The following is a 21,956-nucleotide window of genomic DNA, read 5'->3' on the forward strand; positions in this document are numbered from 1 at the left end:
CAAAAATAAAGGAGCACAGCTCTTGTTAGAAAATGTGAATGGATCAAAGGAAATGATGCTATGTGGGAAAAGGCATTCTCAAAGGTTTATGCTATATTAATTCACTCTTGATCTCCTTAAAGAAGTAATAAAGATGGAAAACAGATGAATGGTTGTCAAGAGTCAGAGACTTCAGAGGAGAGGGGATGTTTGGGGCTATAAAGGGATACTGTGAGGAGCCTTATGGTGAGAGGACAGTTCCGTATGTTGATGAAGGATGTAGTTACCAAAGTTGCATATGTAGTTCCCTATGAATATACAGAGCCACACATGTGAATAAATTCTGTGAATTATCAATGTAAAAGCAAACCTATCTCTCTACAGTCACAACATTTCTGACACCAAATGTGTATATGGTTTTTTTTGTTTCAGTTTAGGTTTACACTAAACAAATCTCTATCTCTTTGTGGACAGCAATTGCCAATTTTGGTATTTAGCTGCCAAATCCCATATATTAAAGGGCTCCTGCCAGCCAGACTGTTCCCACTGCCATGGCTATTCTTAAGTCCCAGGTTACCTTCTATACTTCGGTCTGGCAGAGCACAAATTGAGAGTTGCCACATTCCTCAATCATGATAGACAACTTTTTCAGAGAACTCGAGAAAGCACTTTAATGGTTTCTTATCAAGATTATAATTCTGACACAGAAAAATGACAGTTGTGCATAAGACAAAACATTATGGAAAGAGGTTGGAGCTTCCAAGCCTTCTCCAGATGAGACGTCTCCCAGGATCTCCACTTCTTTGCCAGGTCTTTGCACCCCATTGGTTGGAATTTTTATGTAGGTTCCATTACATAAGAATGATTGATTAAACCATTTATTAGTGATCATTAGTTAACAAAACAGCCAGCCCCATTCTGAAACCATCTAGGGACCCAATCACCAGTCATCTCATTAATATATAAAAGGTGTTATTATAACTTGGAGATGCTAAAGCTCTTATAAGCCCCTATATCAAGAGTCAGGATTAAGGCCAGTTATTAAAATAAAAGATGCTTCCTCGATGCAGTGGCACTGGCCTGTTATCCCAGCACTCAGGAGGCAGAGACAGGAAAATTATTGCAAATTTGAGATGAGCCTGATGTACACAGTAACACTCTGCCTTCAAACAAACAAATAAAACATTTCCACCCCCGACAAAATAAATGTCTCTGTGGAACATCTTTCAGAACTCTCTATAAATCTGTAATTATTTCAAAATAATGAGTTTTCTGGGCTGGGAACATAGCTCAATTGCTAAGTGCTTGCCTAGTTTGCAATAATCATGAGGTATGATGCCCAGTACTGCATGACACTGGGCATAGTGGCACATGCCTGTAGTGCCAGCAGGAGGTGGCGGCAAGATGATCAGAAATTCAAAGTCATCCTCAGCTTTGTAAGGAGGGCATAGCAAGAAGGAGAGGAGGGAACTATATTCAGGGCAGGGCACATTTGTCAAGGTTTTATGTCTTGCCTTAGAGAACAATTACAAGAATTTTCTTGATAATCCACCAGGCTGTCCATGTGTTGTGTAAATGGCATGAGCATTGGCAGGCACATCTACTGTCTGCTTGTGCTTATGTTTGTGGAGCATGGTGAATTGGGTGCCACCAAAGGACACGTAGTAGATTGTGTTCAGCTAACACCAGACATCTGTTGGAATCAGGAGGTTTAATGATATAGTGCAATGCATTTGGAGGAAAACCTCCAAATGATCCAGATTTAAGTAATAGCATACATTCTAAACTAATAAAATTAGACAGTTGTGGGAGCAATGAACATAGCAAATGTCATGCCTCACCTTGAAAATGTGTGTTTTAAAAGATATTGGGAAATCCATAGCTTTGGCGGTGGTGAATTGCAATCTAATGAATTGTCAATTACCATAAATTATTTAGCCACCATGAAATTGTAGCTAACTGAATTCCAAGGTATATTAAAGCTTATAACTCCTCTATTGATATCTTCAAAACCCTCTTGCCCAGAGTAAGCACCTTTATTATTCTGTATGTGGCATGGTGGGGTGAAATGTCAGACCCTTTCCCTTAAGGGAATGTTTCAGAATGTATTTGACTCTGCTCAATTTACAACTGGGTTAATGCTGGGTAATGTGATAGCCTCCAACAGTGGCATTATGGATTCAGTGGCTATCTCTCTACTTCATAGTTGTTGATAGCCAGGGCCAGAATGCACCTCCACAGATGTTGGCTACCTGGAAACTACTCTGTGTATCAGTCTTCTGACTCATTCTGGCTAGCACATTCCTCAGGGAGGATTCTGAAAGATTTCCATAGAGCCGACAGTTTAAGTGAAGACTGTGCTGTAGCTGCTTCATGGAAAAGAAGGAATGTGGTCTTTAAGGGGCTTCCCAACATGGTGAGAATGTGATGTTCCTACATAGGCATTGGGAAGCCACAGTTGCTGGAGAACTTAGCATGAGAGCCATGAAGACTTCACTGATATCAACTGCAACAATTTCATACTAAATGCAGAATAAGAAAGCCTGGCCAGGAGTTAATGAGAATGGCGAAGAGAAAGGAGAGTGCTAACCAAGCTGGGAATGAGAGCTCTCCACTGGACCTCGGGCCACACTCATGGACTCAGGCAGTGCTGGACAGTGAGGACATTGTTCCATGCTTTTCCTCTTGATCTCTATTCTTCCTTGTCCTCCATCCTTGGATGACTCACTTGTCAATGAATATATCTATATCTGTATCTGTATCCATCTATCTATCTATCTATCTATCTATCTATCTATCTATCTATCTATCTATCTATCTATCTATCTATAGTTTTGTCAATCTCGTGACCACATAGAGATTAACACCTAAATACCCTAAAAGTAGTTGCAATGGCAGGCTCAACTGAGGTTTGATGTCTTCTTTAGGATTGGGGTATTCTTTCCATACGTTCCAGACTGCTGCTACCACAGTCTGAAGAGGAAACATCAGTTCTGATACAGCTTGGCTTTAGGATAAAACACTCCTTTGCATCAGTGTTTTGCCTACTTGGGATGCAGTTTGGAGAATGCTAAGACCGTGAAGTGTAATGAGCACTAATAAGGGACTTCCTGTGTGAACAGAACAATGATGTCTTGCTGGAAATTTCTTATTGGTTTTAAGCGATGATACTGTGTTTACATGATCCTCATATCACTTTCTCCTTGCATGGATTTGTCTATTCAAGAAAATCAATACTTGGTTTAGAATGTATGATTCCAAAGGATTGGTCTTCCACAAGCTCTGTTTTCCAGGTGTTACCAGCTACAATGTGGTACTCAGTGGTTGCTAATTAATTAAAATACGCAGGGAGAAAGTGGGCGTTCTTATTGGCAATGGTGTTATGGGCTCAGGACAAAGCCCCCTCTGACATATTACCTTTTGTTCTCTTCTGTGCTTGACTTTTCTTGGTCAATAAATGTACTCACCACCCCTAATTCCCACCCATGGCAGGTAACCTTGGAACTCTGGTGACTTTTCCATTGCCCTTTCCACTTTCTACATGTTGGTACACCATTCAACTTAGCCAATGAGGAGTAGCAGCCCCCAGGATCTCATAAATCCACCTTTCGTAGCCCCATCCAGCATGTCTTTCAAGCTCTGTTGTAGCATACAGGCTTATGTAATTGAGCTACACTCTGCTCCCAGTCTCAGAATACATAAGCCAGTTTTTGACAATGAACATTTTTAAGGGCTCCTACAAGTCATCTTTTCTCCTCTCCTGATGCTAGACACTTGACCCTGCAGGAGGACAGGGGCTGTGTCCACTATCTCCTCCAGTCTCACACAAAGGGCAGTGCCTAACACTTGACTACATTTGCTTAATAATGGCTGGAATGATGACCAAATGGCGGGAGGAAAGCATCCCTTTTCACTGTCTTTCTTAATTTTAGTAGATGTTTTCTAGAGGAAAATTTAAATTGAACTTTCAAGGCAACATGGGTGGGATTGGGACAGTAGCTGTGTTTATGTGTCTTTTGGGCCAGGTTCAAAGGTATGTCCCCAGGTGTGACACTTTCTGAAACTGTCCTCCAGGTAGCTGAAAAACAGGGAAAATTATTGGGGCTAAAAGGAGCTATTTGATGATGATCTGTGTGTACTGCTGCACACTGTAGAATGTGCTACTCTTGCTTTTCTGTTTAAGGATTCACTTTCTCCTGTCTACCCGCCGAGTGCTGGGCCTCAAGGTGTGTGCCACCCTGCCTGGCTATCGCATTTTATTAAATCATCCAGGGATTGAGACTGACTCATCCAGAGATGCTGAGAGTCTGGTCTTAACCTAAGATTCTAAAGCCCTAAGAGATTTGTGTGTGGTGAGGGCAGAAAGGTCAGAGGAAGGGGATGAAGAGGCAGGGCACAGAGAGTCTTCTCTGAGTTTCCTGTGAGGCTTAAGGGCTTAGGACGGAGAGGGAGAGAGGCTCTAGGCAGGAGACCATGCTAACAATATTTGTATATTAAGTGGCTCACTCTTGCAAGCAATAATGTCTCAACTAAGGACAGTGGAAATTGAATAATACTGAACAACTAGGAAGTAAAGAGAAAAATCTGGATTTAGAGTGAGCCAGGAGAAGGTATCTATGTGCATGCCAATGTTTTACCCAAGTGGGAGACAGATAACGAGAGTAAAGAATGTAAGCAGCAGTGAAATTAATCCATGTCTATTGCAGGACAAGGATTTGCATGAAGTAAGAGCATCATCCTTTTTAGCAACTCTGGAAATTTCATACAAATAATATCCCCGTTTTATAGAAGACACAACTTAGGCTCAGAGGGGTCACACAGCCAGAAGAGAAGTACAGTGCACCACAGGAATGATAAGTGAAATATACCTGCTATCGTCACTGAAATTTAAGGATTCTCTCCATGGTTGGTGAGCACCAAAGAGTAGAGAGGACACTTTCAAATTTGTCATCGTAAAAAGCTTTCATAACAATGTGTGGTAGCCACTGATACCATCACCCTATGAATGATGAAGCTGAGACCTAGAGGGGAGAAGGTGGGTTACTTAAGCTCAGACAGCAAGCAGGTAGGTAACATGAATGTGCCAGACAGTAAATCTGAGTATATTGCAAATCATTGCAAGGTCTTCTTTATGAGCACCATTGGTGAGATAATGTCACTGATTACACTACCTTCTGCCTTAGCACGTTCATGGGACCGGAGTGGTAAGGGTTAAGAGTTGGGGTTACAGAATCAAGGCAATCACATTGGCTAATGGACTCTTTTGCATACATAATTTTGAGTGTATATGGGAATGCATGAATGTTCGTATATGTGGAGGCATATGAGTGTGTGCCCCCCCCCAATGGTGCATCAATGTTTTGGTGACCAGAGGTCATTCTTGGCTGTCATTTCTCCAGAATTGTTCACCTTATTGTTTGAGACAGAGTCATTCTGGGAGATTTGGGGCTTCCTGATTAGCCTAGGCTGCCTCGCCTGCAAGCTCCAGTGACCTCTCTGTGTCACCTCCCCAGTGCTGGTGCTAGAGGCAGGCACAGCATTGTGAGCTTTCCAGGTGGCTGCTGGAGATGGACCTCAGGTCCTCGTGTGTGCACGGCAAACTTTGTGCTGACTGAGCTGCCAGCCAGCCCCTGCAGACGTGATTTTAAGAGGTGCTTTGTGCAAGTCATAAAAGTCATCAGATGTTAGTAGTCATAACAGTAGTTCAAAGAAAGGAAATACAATTAGCTGCAGAAGGAAATGCTCAAATATATAAGTCACATTTTGAAAGGAAACTTGAAGGATTTCTGGTGATAAAGAGACAAAACTGTGTTGTCAGGGAGCTAGGGGTGTTTTTAATCCTGAAAATTATTTTAATTTGGGCTAACAGTGAGTTTTAAGATCAGAGAATTAAATTATTGGAAATAAAGGCAATGTGGCCTTTCTATGATAGTTCTGGTAAGTAGTAACGAGGCCCTGAATACTGGTGGTGGAAGAAGGGAGAGAAGAGGAGGGGGTGGCGGGGAGGGGTTGGTGGCTTCCACACTCTTACTCAGAAAGACACCTCCCTAAGAGATGCATTCCCGCATCAGGTGTAAGCACGGGGGAGCCGCATGCTGTTCTGATTGCCAGCATTTTGCTGTGGTCTCACAGCGCAGGAAATCTGAAGTTGGGATATGAGTTGACTTATTCACATTTGCTATTCCATCTGTATTCTGAGAAGTGGTTATGTATGAGATTATGCACTCTTTGTATTTGAGTTCTCAGTTTGAAGCATGGTCCCTGGGATTCTTTTTTCTCCCAGAATGTAAAAATACATAAAGTGCAAAATATTTGTATCTAGTATTTCGGTTTCAGTTGATTTTCTTTTAATGGCTTTCCTGTTGTAAAACTGAATCTACTTTCTGAAAAAATTGTGTGTGTGTGTGTGTGTGTGTGTGTGTGTGTTCACATGTGTGCACACACATGCCACCTGTATGCACGTGTGTGAGTACCAAGCATGAGCATTGAGACTGAAGCACAACTCATAGAAGCCTTTTCTCCCTCTAACCTGTGGGCCCTGGGATCGAACCCCAGTTGTTCGGGTTAACACTGAGCCTTTATTCTCATAGCCACCTCATCAGCCCCCTAAATAAAGTCTGAGGAAAGCGACAACTTTAAAATCATTACTAATAATGTTTAGCAGTCTTACATTCTGGATTTATCTGAGTGTGTAAGACTCTTTACAGTGAATGTTTTACAGGGATAGCATTAGGATATCTGTCATCTGAAGTCAGCAAAATCTCATGAGACCACACTCCAGCTCAGAGAAGAACAGAGAGGGCATTTCATTCTGATGCATGTTTTTCAAAATAGCATGGGGCTGACTCATCCCACCAGCTTATTTGGATGTGGGCAAAGGGCTGGCCCACATGACATCATTGTCAATGTGTCTTTCTAAAAACACCATGCACTCCAAGAGAATCCCAAGGACTGAGATCATCTCACACCCAGGGACCTAGGACAGTGACTCAGAAGTTTAAACTGAGTTTTACATAACGTGATCCCTTGGCATGAGTTTAGGTGTTTGACATCTATATTTGGCAGCCAAAGTCTAGGGTGTCCTGTGAGGGTAATATGGCTGGCCAGACAGGAATCAAGACTGAGCGATGATAGTTCCGTTCTGTCTTACATTAGTAAGTCTCTAAGTTTACTGGTAATAAAACCTCTGCTGTGAAGAGGCACAGGGAGACCCTGCACTCACTCAGCCCCTCACCTGATGATCACCACCGTAAGTCACAGCCACTCTGCAAGTAGAGGGACTGTGAAAATGTCCTCAGAGTGCTGCAAAGAGGAAAATGTCTTTTAAAGTCTACCACCTCACCTATGTGCCCATAACTTACCTGAATGAGTCCCTTAAATGAGGTGTTGATGTCGCATTAGCCATTTTTCTCCTCCCACAGAAATTCATGTTCAGCTACTAGGTAACTTCCCGGTGTGAAATTTACAGGTCTGCCAGCCGTAAAGAACATGAATGCATAATACATAAACAAACTGTATGTTCCTTTTACAGAAAATTTTTAAAAAAGAAAAAGAAAATGGCAAAAGAAAAGAAAAAGAGAAGAAAAAGAAAACGAGTCCCTTCTTCCAAAGGGAGAAAGCACAAGTCTAGCATTTTTATTTTTGATGCCTTTTTGCCTTTAAATATATGGGATGACTATTAATGCCCATATTCACAGCAGGGATGGGGAATGGCAGTAAATTGTGAGCACATTTACATTATAACAAGGCCCATGGAAGCGCTGTAATTCACACAGTTATTTCAACAGAGCTTGGACTCCCTCCAGTTTAATTTTCTGAAGTTGAGCTGTGCAGCTGGGTCATCCCTGGTCTAATCTGGGAAATGCATCTCCTAAGGCTGTGGATCAGAATGCCTGCCTCCCAGCTGTCACCAAGGGGCATCATTTACAGCCACTGGGGTCCGAGGGCAAAGCATCAGACTCACTTTATGTGGACACAGCAGCCTAGCTAGCTTCATAAACCCCGTTACAAAGAGCAATAATCAATATTTCATGTTTAATGATGCAGAGCTAAAATTAGTATAGATTTTATGTCTTCTACTTTTCCAAATTATGCAAACATTAGTAACCCCCCTTTTAGTGCTCTTATTATACTTCCATTTAAAAAAGGATCTGGTGGGGGGATTGGTGGAGAAACCTATTAATATTTAATTGAATGATTAAGTAGTCAAAAGCATCAAAAGTACATTTGGCTTTTAACTTTTGTTAAATAGTTACCCTTAGGTTAATATGAAATTATTCCCAACACACACAAAAAACCCTGATTTATGTGAGTGTCACTGGACTTGTTCTCCATTGCCACAGAATGAACTGAATTGTAGATTGTGTTCACATTTTAACTTTCCCTAGATGCTCTGGGCCATGCTGGGAATAACATGGCCAATGTGCAATTCAGAAGAGTTAAGAGGTTATGTTTAGATGTAAGTGCACTTTAGAGGCAAAGCAATATTGAAAAGATTTTTGACTTTAAACCTGTCCAAACAATATACCCTACTTATTCAGAACACAGATGGAGTAGAGATAAAGAAAACCAAGAGAGTGATTAATGAGCAGGTCCAGTGGTTGAGTATAAGGCTATAGAGAACTTGCCAGGCTCTTGGCTCTACCCCACTGTGCTTGACAGAACACTTGGCAAGATTAGGATGGGAGGGGGAAGAGACGCAAGAAGTCAAATGCCCTCTTGGCCATGCGTTCTAATGTTTCACACCCAAGTTACTTCAGAAAAACTCTCTTGGCGGTGGGAAGTATGACAAGTAGTCAGTCAATTATTCACCACAGCGGTATAGCTTACGCTCCCTCACCACTCATAACAGATTTCATTTGGAAGAATTTGCAGTGCTGTGTATATGGGTTGCACCTGAATAATTCAACTTGTATTTTGCAGGGGTATTGAGCTTAATTAAAAAAAAAAAGACAGTAGTCAAATAGAGTAGGGTAGGAATTGCCCTATTATTTTTTGAATGAAACCGAACCATGAGGTAAGTTCGGGGGTTTGTGTTGGGACAGCTTCTCCTACAATGGACCGGAAATGAGTGGATATGCTACTCTGTTATTTAATCGGACTGATTAATTCATGGTACTTGTTGGAATTTCCAGGTAGGGCAAGCAAAGGCAATGTAGGTTTCTTGGCGTTTATCAGCCAGGGCCAAGGCTGAAACAGATAACTCTCTTAAGAGGGTGATTGGAGAAGTACAAGAACGGGAGGGCAGGGTGTAGGGTAACACTCCAGGCTTGGGGAAGAATCTGGAGCTACCAATGCATCCTGTGAAAGAAGGGGAAGGGAGAGGAGGGGAGGAGGGGAAGGAAGGGAGAGGAAGTGAGGGAATGGTTGGAGGGAAAGGAAGATGCTGGAAGAGGAAGGAGAGGAAGAAGTAATAGGCCTGTGGCTGGAAACACCATGTGAGAGAGGCCACTAGGAGCTGTGGCCTTCACCTCCCGGCAAGCTGTGTTCCAGCAAGAGCATCCATCTGCTGGCCTCTTCCCTCTGCTGTTCTCTCTCACCTCGGTGCCTCCTCCCAAGAGCCATGAACAAAGGGACATGACTGATAAAACCCAAGTCACAAGCTCCCCAGGACACAGAAGACAGTGCAGAACAGTAAAGGGACCCTGTGGGAGAGCAGAGACTGCAAGCCTCCGGTTACTGAAGTGTCTCCATCATTGCCGCAACAGATTCAATTCATTTACCCAACATGTATTTATTAAGCCACTCATAAATGCTTCATTCTGGGGGTAGATATACCAGGTGATTAGACAGTATCCCTAAGCCCCAGTAATTTAGTGTGGGAGACAGGGAGAGAGTAAAATGCAAACTGGAATGATGACAGGTTGTTTAGGAACTGGGACTGGAGACAGCAACCCTTCCAGAAGGTTGGGAAGACCTTTGTGGAGGGCACGGGGTTAGAGTCTTCCTCAAGGAAGAATGGGATGAGCTAAGAGAAAGATGAAAAGACTTAGTCACTGAATGTCATGGAGGAGAACATGTGCCTTCAGGAACCGTGTGGCCTTTCATCTGAGCAGGATTTTAGCAGTATGGACAGAGTGGAGGTAAAGCAGAGAGAGGCTAGCTAACTTCTACTGTGTTAAGACCTCAGCTGTGGGATGGAATCCATCCCCAGAACATCAAGGAGCTACTAATGGTTTCTAGAAAAAATAACAACAATAAAAACATTGCCAAATACAAAATCAGAGACAGATAAAGCTAGTGGTAGAAACTAACGGTGGCAGAGACTATTTGTATACATGTTCAATGATAAAACAGAACTTTCTCAAAGGTAAAACTCCCAATGGGATTCGTGAGCAAGCCAACTTCCTAATTCATCTCTGAGAAAATGAGGATATGCTTTGAAACTTCCAGGCCAGTTGAAGTGGGGTGCATTGTAGAGTTAGCTTAAATAACCAAATGATGCAATCAGTCCTCCAAATAGTCAGTAGAGCAGCTGTCGGGAAAGTTTGGTTAGTCATTGACCTTATGTTCAATATAATTTCCTAGAACACTGGTAGTCGGACTGAAGGAAGCACTACACCAAAGCCTGTCCCCTGCCCCCAGAAGACTCCCACAACTGAAAAATGGAGAAAAGTGCCGGCAGTACAGAGTGTGCAAACTCTTTCCTTCCTGCCCTTCTCTCTGAGTGCCCCAGGAAAGGGAAGGAACAATACACACCACAGCTCACCATGGACGAGAAAGTGCAAAGTCTACCAAGATCAGGTGCTCTTTATTAACCATCATGTGGAGGATAAGAAGGAATGCGAGAAGCCTACACATTCACCTCTGGCTTTCAAAGATAATTAAGGATCCCCCCCACCCCCCAACACACACACCCAAATTGGTTCTCTGTAAAAGTGAGTCTCAGCACTACCATTTATATAACTTGCGTTTACTGATTTTGGCATTGAAGGTGTGATGAGATATGACAAAGAGGGAAGGATTGGAGAAACGAAGATGGAGGTAAAGAATAAGTTTATGGAACTGAAGGAGGAATTTTACTGTAAAAGCGAAATGTTGAATCCAAATTTGAGAAGGATGTTCTGTCAGTCTGTTACCTACCTATCTGTCAATTACCAATGCATTTTTCTGTCTAGACTGGATGAAATCCCACGAGAAGTTGGGTAAATAGCAGTAAAAATGTCAGAGAGGGCAAACAAAGCCTGGAGTAGGGAGCTGGGACGTTGTAGAGGAACTGAGGTTATGGAGGAGTGGAAAGAATCTAGAAGACAGACTCAGGAGTAAGGAGGACCCAGGCTGTCTCTAGACCATGTAGCATGTAGTTCGCAGGGAAGAAATGGTCCCCTCTTAAGAGCGCTTCAGGGAGAAGGCATCCTGAGGGAGACTCAGCCATGTTCATCATTGGTAAAATCCTCTAAGCACCAAAACGCTTTTCTAAACAGTCTATTGATTTTGCTCTCACAAGAACTTAGCTGTTCCCAGAACCACAAGGCATGGTTCAGCTAAAACAAGACAATTTAGGGAATGTTCAAAGGAATTCAAGGATGAGCCCTCTGCTGATGTTGGACTGGACAGCCCAGTGGTAAGGGTAGAGGGACTGTGGAGAGAGGTGGAGGTAGGTCACGTTCTGGAATGTGCAATGCAGTGCAGGCATGATTTCAAGTGTGTGCAAAGAGGTGTGTAGGATATATACAAAGATATGCAAACATTATGCCACTTTCAGAAGAGACTTGGGCACCTGGGATATTGGCGCCCATTGAAATCCCAGATCAATAACCCCACACCCTGACAGTGAGGGATCATTTCAGTTTTGATTGTACCTTTCTTTTTGGGACTGGTCACTTCAACACTTTGAGGGAACAGGTCCCATAGCATGGAAACGGTCTTCCCAGGAAAAGAATACTATAAGCATTCTTTACAGTTCCTCTTCCATGATTATTAAGACTGGGACCTGCTATGAGTCCCATCAAGATCTCATGTTAACTTCTGTAATATCCTTGTAGTTGATGAGATCACAGTGACCACATATATTCAAAATTCAGAGGAGGGTGTGTGTGTGTGTGGGGGGGTGCATGTGTTCCTGCATGTGTGTGTGTGTGTGTGTGTGTGTGTGTGTGTGTGTGTGTGTGTGTGCATGTGTACAAGTGCACATGTGGACTACACAGGAAAGGTTACTAAGAGACAAGAGAGAAAGTTTGTTGTATGGCTAAACCCAGCACACATTCATTAGAGCTGCATTCAGCAAACGGCAAACTACTATGGATTCATACATTTGGAAAGAGTAAATGTATGTGAACTCATAAAAACATACCCACCCTGGAAAAATAACAGGAAGCATTCTGCTTGGTGATGAAAAAACTCTATCTATTTACATGATAATATTGTATTCCAATTAAGGCAGGGATTACACTGTAATGAGTGTTTAAAGACCTAACAATCACTGCTTCCCCTACAGACTCAGCTGTGGCTTGTCTCAGCGCTGCTAACAACCGCTCTCAGATAACATTGCCAAAATTACAAGTTAGTAATTTTTTTCTTTTTTTTTTCTTTTTTACAGGAAGAACTGAAAAGATTACAGAATCCTTTAGATCAAGTTGATGATGGAAAATATTTGCTTGAGAAGTAAGTAAAAGTTCAAAGGAAGTTAAGTCATTTGCTAGCTTGAAAAGACCCGGAAAATAAATCCTGACAAGGCAAAAATGAATAAGTAAACTTGACAGTTGCATATGGTATCTGTTGGCTAAGAAATAGGTTGTATTTGAGAGATAGATAGGTTATGGCTAGTCCTGCCGATTAACTGAACAATGCAATGCATAGATGTCTGCTGTACAGGACCAAGAGCTTAAAAGGTAGTGCTCTTTTGTGTTTGGTTTTAGTCACAGGAGGCAAGCATAAGCGTGGACACAAGGTGAGGACAAACTGGCTAGTGGAGTGTACATTCAACATAGCACTTCACCATGAAATACAATTAAAAACAGGGAGATGAGAGCATCTCACGCTTATATTTTCAAATCAAATACTGTTGAGTGTGTATGAGAGTTCTAGCCTGATTTCAATGTGAGGCCAGAGGCTTCAAGGGTTTACTGAACTTTAGCATGGCTTGTGATTTTATAAGGATTCTAAAACATTTACCTGTTCAACTGCTAAACAAACACATGTCATCAAGGCACAGGGGGAGAAAATAGCCAGCCTTTACTGAGGCCTTACAACGTAGTCTACATTACTAAGGCTTAACAAACGTTTCCTCCTCCAATTCTGATTGTGGCCTTTGACATGGGCAGGACTATGGCCTTTTCACAGATAAGCAAGGAGACTCAGAGAGCTCTCAGTAACTCATCCAAGCATGCTCAGCTGGTTGGTAAAGATGAGAAGGACCCTGGTCTGGAGGCCGCCAGAGCCCTTATGGCAACCAGCAGCTGAATCCTCAGCTGAGTCCTTGTGTGCTACCAACATGGATGGGTGTCTTGTGTGGTTCTGGCCACTAAAAAAGAATGCTAGTGTCCTTGAGAATACAAAAGTAGGTAAATTACAACCACGAGAGCTCTCAAACCACCTAAACTACTACAAACAAGAAAAGGAGTCTCAGAAGGAACACAATGGCTGTTGTTCAATGCTCCGAGGGATGGTCCTTACGCTGCAGCTAAGGTGCTCTTCTTCTGTTCTACAAAGCAGAACAATGATTAGCGAGCGAATGGGGTTTATGGAAACAGCCACGTTAGTAACAAGAATGACAATGATTTTGAAATGCCAGCCCGTGCCACACCAGAGCGGATGTTTTTGTTAAGAATCGAGTCGACAGGTACAAAGCGTGCCCTTGAAGAGAGGAATGAAAATATCCAGGATGTAGAAAACACTCCTGCAAGGGGAACACCTAAGGCGTGGTTTCTCTTTCTGCCTTTCCCTACCCTGTGACTCTGGATGCACCATTTAACCACCAGAGCCCCAGGGTCAAGGATCTTTACAAAGAAGATGCCATTGCTGGCTGTCAGGGACATCTTCCTGAAGGCATCAACCCAGGACAATGGCAGCCTCAGGGCCAGCTCCCTTCCCGTCCAGGTGGGTGTTTGGACAGGGCATCTCGGGTTCTTCCATTTCTGTGGTCTACTGAAGGACAGTTTCTCACTACTGACTAGATGAAATTTCTGAGTTAAACATTTGACTTAGGGCATTGTTGTTATGCCTGGCCTCATAAAATGAGTACATAAGAATAAAAGAATTTATCCATTACCGAAAATACTGTGGAGGTTCCTCAAAAATTAAAAAGTAGAACTAGTTCATGATTTAGAAATTCCATTACAAAATGTCTATGGAAGGGAAGTGAAAGGAGCCTGTAAAGAGACATCTGTACTCCTGTGCCCACGGCAGCATGACTCAGAGCCACCAGGACCTGGAGACAGCCTCAGGGGCAGTGAACAGATAAAGAAAATGTCGTCATAGACAGAAGGGGATAGTATGCATCTACAAAAGAATAAAATCCTGTTATTTGCTGTAATATGAATAAGCTTGGAGACATTATATTAAATAAGCAAGCCGGGTACTGAAAGAACTCTTTATACCACTCATGTGTGGAATCTAAAAAGTCTGAACTCATGGAAGTGGAGAATAGAACGGGGTTTCCAGAGGCTGGAGAGGGCAGCGTGAAGGGGCGGGGGGGGGGGGGGACAGAGGAATGGGTGCTGCCTTATGTACCGTTTGGGTTGGGTAGGAACAAGAGATTCTGTGCACTTTGCACTTGAGGGTGATCACAGATAACAGAAAGATGCACTTTCGTATATTTCAAAAAGCCACAAGAATTTATATTAAAAATTTTACCAGAAAGAAATGATATGTTTGAGGGGACAGATGAAAGTGATGAAAATATTGCACAATGTAAGCCTATTTGGAAACATCACATTAATACATATAATTTAGAAATGTACTTGTGTGAGTCTCCGTGTGAGTCTATGTGCACAAGCGTGTGCATGCTCGTTCCTGTGAGTGGGTGTGGAGTCCAGAAGAGGGCCAGGGCCCCTCCGCTATTACTGTCTGTTCCTTTGAGGCAGGGTCTCTCCCTGGACCTAGGGCCAGTGTTTTCTTGGCAAGGCTGAAAGCTGAAGGACTCCTGAGGTCGTCCTGTCTCCAGCTGCTGGGAAGCTACAGGCATGTGTCAGCCTCTGCATGTGTCTCAAGAGTGCTGGCGTCAGATTTCTAGGCCTCACAATGGTGCAGCAAGTTCTTTTAACAGCTGAGCCACCTGCCAACCCTGACATGTCCAACGGTTAGCTGTTAGCTGACAATCAACTTAATTAAAAACGAGTTAATCCTTCCCTATGAACACTTTCACTAGGTACGAGTCAACAATAATAACTAAGACTTTAGTTCATCCTGGAAAGACTTTTCTTCTATGGAGACCCATGTTCAATTGACATGAGGTCTACACCATGCTTCTTCATCCTGGATATTTAGAGTCAGCTTAACAAACATGTCCTGACTCGAGCCCCACCCCAGACAAATTGAATCTGGAGTGTGGAGGCAGCATTTAGCAGCTTCCTTCAGGTGGTTCTGAGGAGGAGCTGGGGTGAGGACCAGCAGCGATGATGCTATTCAGTCTTTGCAGTTATGCAGGAAACCCCCTGAGCAGCCACATTCTCCGAGGGCACACTGCCTCTGTGATGTTCAGCCCATTCATTTGTCCAATCTGGCTACGTCTGCTTTTCATTATTGATTCCAATGTAGGAAATGAACTCCAAAAGCTGATTTTTCCCTCATGCTAATTGACCACAGCTCCCTATTACATCTCTCAGTACCGCCAACATCCCCCAGCTCTCTGCTCTCAGGAAGACATGTGAACATTAGTAAAGTGTGTGTGTGTGTGTGTGTGTGTGTGTGTGTGTACTTGTTCCCCCATCCCTCCCCCACTGCAGGCAATGCCAGCTTACTCTTTCTCTTGTACCATCCAGAGACCTGGGAAAGCTAAAAGCTGCCAAGAATGACCTGTCTGTCTTGTAGATTTGTTCTGTTTTCCTGTGAGCGTGGAAGATTCTAGGGATAGAAATTGATTCCCTTCAAAGCGCACAGACAGACACAAGTCCTTCCATGCGGGGAAAAGTTTCAAGAGAAGCTCTCTCTTCCCTGGTTGCCAATACAGATAACAAATGCAATGGGCACCGGACCCAACATTTACATGGATTTCTTGGCACATTTGCATAGATTGCTGGAAATTTTTCCTGGTCCGCTTCCAGGCAGGACTATGTCCTTGAAAACTGTCAGAGTTGATTGAAAAACCTGGGGTGCTTCCAGTGGATCAGGCATTTCATTACAGCTGTAGCTGACTTAGGTGTCGATGTAAATCACCTCCGCTATTCAAAATGAAGTCAGTGAAGTCATCATGGTGTCATAGCCGTTGATCGGTTATTCCCCTTTGGAACATTACATTTATTCCAAATGCTCAACAGGGCTTTGTGGTAGACAGGCAGTGTGGAGGGCAGGGAAGATACAGCTCCATACTGTGGAAGGCCAGTTGAGGGCATTTACCTATACACTCAGGTGCACACATACGCCTGCACACATACATACACACAGACACAATAGAGCTTGGCAAGTGCCCAAAAGTAGAGACAAATTAATTGGTACACTATTAATTAGGAGACTTCTTGGGAGTCTATTGTTAATGATAATTACTTATTAACTTGAATAAGACCTTAGTCTGAGTGCCTTGCTTTTTTGTCATTATCGACCCAGGCTCTATCTCTGGTAGAAGACTTGTGATTGCATGTTCCACCATTGTGCTGATATATAATGACTTGATTAGCCACAGGAAATTATTGATAAGATGCACTGGTGCTAGCTGGCTTAAGCCAATACATGTTTGTCATTTATACCTTGTTGGTGATGTGTAATTTATATGTCCTAATTAAGTCATATAAGTGTTTTCTTTATTAAAGAAAATTTACTATGATCGTCTTTGATGATCGCAGGCTATATTGCCTATATTGCAGGTGCTCTGCCAATTTGCTAATTTGTAATTAATAGGATGCTTAATAATAGACTCAAACTTTAAAATGCCCTGGTTATAAGGCTGCTAAAACCCATAAGATCAGGTGATTGTAAAGTGAGTCTTTGAATGCTCTTATTCCCTGGATTGGGTCCATTTATGTTTCCTCTTTAATAACACTGATTACACTTACACATAATTATAGACATCACACATATTTATAATACGCACCTCCCAGACCAAGAAAGAACAGGGACTATGGTTAGTGTTTTCACCATTTTGGCCCCATGCTTTGAATAATTTCTAGTATACACGTGGCTGAAAAATAAGGAATTAACAGCAAATCCTGAATACCAATGCCACAGAGTAAAAGAATGTTTTTCTCCCCATCAACAAAATCAGGCTGTGCAACAGCAGAGCAATTTTGGGCTCATGGCACCACCTAGTGGCCGTATGAATGTATGTGTCTGGTCATGTTTTCCCGCTAGGGGGTGAAGGAAGAAATAAATACTCAAGAGACTGAAAGGGCCAGCTCTGGGACACTTTCCTCCTTCTGTATCTCGGTTCTTTCCTGGGTCTCAGTCATGGTTCTCATTAATTTGGGTAGCCTTCTAATGAGTTTACCTCACTTTCCCGCTGAGTACCCTGTACCAGTCCGGAACATCCCCTCCAAACTCCCTGCTCTAAATCTTTGCTTCCCCGCAGCATTGGCTTTCATACTGGCTGGTGGTCCCCATGCACTGGTGGTGTGTTACAGCTTGGCAGGACCCCACTGGCCTTTGAAGAAACCTAGACACACAAAAATATCAAAGTACAGCATAAATTTTGACACACACACACACACACACACACACACACACACACACACTTTGCATGCACTTTACAATCAATCCTAGTTTGATTTTCTATTGCTGTGATAAAACACTGACTAAAAACAACATGGGGAGGGAAAGGTTCATTTCAACTCATGGTTAACCATCTGACATTGAGGGAAATCGGCTCAAGACAAAAACCTGGAGGTGGGGACTGAAGCAGGGACCCTAGGCCTAGAGAAATGCTATTTACTGGTTTACTTCCAGGCTCATGGTCAGCTACCTTTCTTATACCTCCCGTGACCACCCGCCCAGGGATGGCACTGCCCACAGTGGGCCGAACCCTTCCACATCGATCATTAATCAAGAAAATGCCCCCGCATACTCACCTACAGGCCAATCTGGTGGAGGCATTTTCTCTTAAGGTTCTCTCTAGCTTTTTGTTCAGTTTTGTGTCCAGTAGACAGACAACTAGTCAGCATACCAGGCATGGATCCTGGACAGTGCTACAGATCAATTCTACAGGTTCAACATCTCAAGTATCTCAAGCCTGATGTCAGATCTTCCAGCCAGTGTCTTGCAGGGAGCAAGTAGCAAGCCAGTGTCAATGGGGTTTTCTCAGAGTATGAAATGAACTTCACCGAGCTTTGTATTTCATAGCCACAGTATGACCACAAAGTCTTTTCATTTTCTGATTATTCCAAACAATTTCTTTATATCTTCCCCTTTTGTCATCCACTTCTGTTATTTTGATTTTTTTCCTGATTTATATTATTTCACTCTCAACTTCTTATCTGCTCTACAAAACCTACCAAAGACAGCCTTCGTACTGACCAGTGGGCAGCCAGTGAGGGACCACTAGATCCACAGGAAACTGTGACCATGTAGCTCACAACTCATGTTTTCTTCACAGTGTGAGCACAGCAACCACTTACGGGATAGAGGGTAAAGTTCTTGGCAGCAGCATCTTTGGGGGATGAATAAAGGATAGAAATAAGGAGAAAGCAAGGGGTTAAAATAAGTTCTCTACAAATACCCCATCATTGCAGGGCATGTACTATTCTCCTTGGGTCTTACCCTCTGGGAAGGGCCCACACTTCCTGTTTATTTTTCCGAAAGAGGCAGTTTTCACGCCTCAGCTAGGAATGTCTAGTTGAGCAGCAGAGATCACAAGGCTGCAGAGAAAGGCAATATTTTCTTTCTGGAGTGAGGTCACTTACCACCCATCAGATTCTGCTAATAAATCGCCATCACCTTTTTCAAAACCATGCAAGTTGAAGTATTTTCACTGTAAACAGTGGCTTCCTGGGTTGAGTTATACTGACAAGCTATTTCTCTTTCTAGTCACCCGCTGGCCATGGATGCGGAGAATAACATTGAAAAGTACCCCCTCAGTCTGCAGCCCTTGGAGTCAAAAGTGAAAATGTAAGTCCTTGCAAAGTTACATGAAGCAATTCGTTCTACAGGTGTTTGCATTTGCACTTCTGAACACACTTGGGAGTATATCAGTACAGAACCGTACGTTTCTTCATTGCACATCTGTGTGCTGCAGGTCCAGCCAGGGCCTAGGCAAACAACAAAGGTGCCTTTCAGCCCACACCGCCATCTACTGGGCAATGCTAGGAAGTATTTTATGGAATTTTCACTTAACTGTTTGGTTTTCCTTTCAAGTCTAGCACATTCTTACTATCATTTTTCATTCTTTCATCTTGCTATTGAAGGTGTCACCTTACATGTATGCACAAACACTGTGTTTTTAACACCCTTCTTTATTCATAATTTCAATCCCACCACCAAAGTTGGGGGAAAACAACCCTTATCTTTCCTGCTCCTATCTATGAAAGGTGGCTGAGGCTTCTGCACAGCCTCTCCCACTAAAGACCAGGGTGAGCTCCACCTACTGCTATAAGTGTAACAATGAGACAGTACTAACCACACTGTGGTGGTATTGTGTTCCCCAAAATATTGTGTACCCTAATAAACTTCTCTGGGGTCAGAGAACAGAAAAGCCACTAGATACTTAGAATAGGCAGTGGTAGCACACACCTTTAATCCTAGCACTCCAGAGGCAGAAATCCATGTGTTCAAGGATACAGACAGGCACGGTGACTCACGCCTTTAATCCCAGAAAGTGAGCCTTTAATCCCAGGGAGTGATGGCAGATAACAGAAAGGTATATAAGGCATGAAGACCAGGAACTAGAAGCATTTGGCTGGTTAAGCTTTCAGGCTTCTAGCAGCACAGTTCAGCTGAGATTCATTCAGGATGAGGACTCAGAGGCTTCCAGTCTGAGGAAACAGGATCAGCTGAGGAACTGGCGAAGGTGAGGTAGCTGTGGCTTGTTCTGTCTCTCTGATCTTCCAGTGTTCACCCCAATAACTGGCCTCAGGTTTGATTTTATTAATAAGACCTCTAAGATTCATGCTACACCACACTGCAACATCAATAAAATGAAGCTAGTGAGACCCACCATGAAGCAAACCTTATTATAAAGCAAGTTAGCAACCTTTTTAAAGGTATTCTTAAGAAGAGAAGGGAGCTATCAGAATCTCCTGGTGCCACAGAGTATCCCGTTCATGACAATTTCTGTGACTCTTTCCCATTCCGAGTCTCTCACACAAATAAGAATTGCCAATGCTGGTTGGTACATACAATCTTCCTCTCTTCCAGTCCCTACCCCAACCCCTGTTGAAACTCTAAAAAGTTTAACACCCACAGAGTTCAAACATGTCTGAACTTGAGAACTGCAGATCATTTGCAGAGAAGCCTGAGGAAGTCAGTCTGAAGAAGGGTGCCTGGGGGTGTGCAGCTTTGAACAATAAGTCATTGCGGGATTAAAGAATTTAGACAGGAATGGAACGACTGATTTATAATATCCTGCTGAGTGGAGAAAATAGACATCCACAGCACTGCAAATCAGTGCCAGCCTTACTCGTCCTTAAGAGGATCACCACAGTGTGAGCATCCAGCCTACGCTTCACGATAAGCCCAGACACAGCTTCTGAACCAGCCAGGCACCCTGCTAGGAAGTTCTGTGCCTCGATTCCTGATAGAATGAATCTGGCTATGGAACTGCTTTGTGCAAGCAAGCGTCAGTTTCACTACAGAACCTGCTGGAGTGCGAGCGCAGATTGCCTGGTTGTGAGGAATCTCATTATAAGATGTGGTCCTGTTAAATGCGAAGATGCTGCAAAGGGAAGTTGCTGTATGGGAAAAAAAAATGAGAGTACATCATTGAATGATAGAAGTAAGTTAGGAAAAAGGCGTGGTCTTCTTTTTTTAAGTTTTCATCATCTCCAATATGTCAAGGCCGAGGAGTGGGTGCCAAGAGGGGGAATAAGTAGAGAAAAAACCCAATCTCTGGGTTTTTGAGTCCAGCCAGTGCAGAGAGCTGAGGCCTTATGAGTTTGTGTTTGCTGGTTTGATGGAGGAGTCTCAGCTCAGTGAAGTATAAATGAATGCTTTTTATCTCTCCTAATAACTCTGAACCCCATTTCCAGTCACTGGAGGGGACTGAGGGGAGAGAGCTTAATCTTGCCCAATAATGGAATTTGAGTCCTATCAGAGAATTTACTCCAGCTCAGTGAGTTTTGTCTAATCTGGTTATTAAATTCTTAACTCCCAGGGCAGGTGGCATATCTTCCCTACACACACACACACACACACACACACACACACACACACACAGAGAGAGAGAGAGAGAGAGAGAGAGAGAGAGAGAGAGAGAAGAGAGAACATCATATAGCCCACACCTCCACCCACTCTGTGCCCACCTCCTTCCCCTCCTCCTTCCCCGGTCTCCTTTCTGCTGCAGACTGTTCTGCTGCTTCTGTGCTGAACTGCCTGAGGACTTCCAGAGTTTCCTGCCAATGGTGAGCACTTGGGCTTCTAGGTGGCTGTCTCCTTTAAGATGGCTCCAAGGCTTGGAATCCCGGAGGATGGGACCATGAGCCCTCACACATGCAGACTTTACCTCCTCATTGGCTGTATCTCTTGCTCTTCTAGACAAGTCTTTTGTGACAAGCTTCCCCCAAGACCTTGGCATCCTCACAGGGGAGGCCATGTCCACCTTTGCTTCCCAAGGGACAGTGTTCAGGCATAAAGAGAACTAATATAAAGCCTTTGTCTGAGCTCTTAGGGTCACCCTCCAATGTCACAGGTTTTGTCTTAGTGCCTCTGACCTCTGTCGGTGGTGGCAACATAAACATCTG

General features: G+C 43.3%; 1 protein-coding gene across 2 annotated transcripts in view; it reads left to right on the plus strand.

The window, feature by feature from the left end:
* Schip1 (schwannomin interacting protein 1) overlaps positions 1 to 21,956 on the plus strand; it is a 690,937-nt gene that overhangs the window by 84,023 nt on the left and 584,958 nt on the right. For both annotated transcript variants that reach the window (XM_076574213.1, XM_076574214.1), the window contains exons 2-3: positions 12,518 to 12,582; positions 19,090 to 19,170. In XM_076574213.1, the coding sequence (XP_076430328.1) occupies positions 19,103 to 19,170 (68 nt within the window). In that variant the 5' untranslated portion in view covers positions 12,518 to 12,582; positions 19,090 to 19,102. The remainder of the gene's footprint in view (positions 1 to 12,517; positions 12,583 to 19,089; positions 19,171 to 21,956) is intronic.

This window comes from Peromyscus maniculatus, chromosome 6 (genome assembly GCF_049852395.1).
Source record: "Peromyscus maniculatus bairdii isolate BWxNUB_F1_BW_parent chromosome 6, HU_Pman_BW_mat_3.1, whole genome shotgun sequence".
In the NCBI taxonomy this organism is placed as follows: Eukaryota; Metazoa; Chordata; class Mammalia; order Rodentia; family Cricetidae; genus Peromyscus; species Peromyscus maniculatus.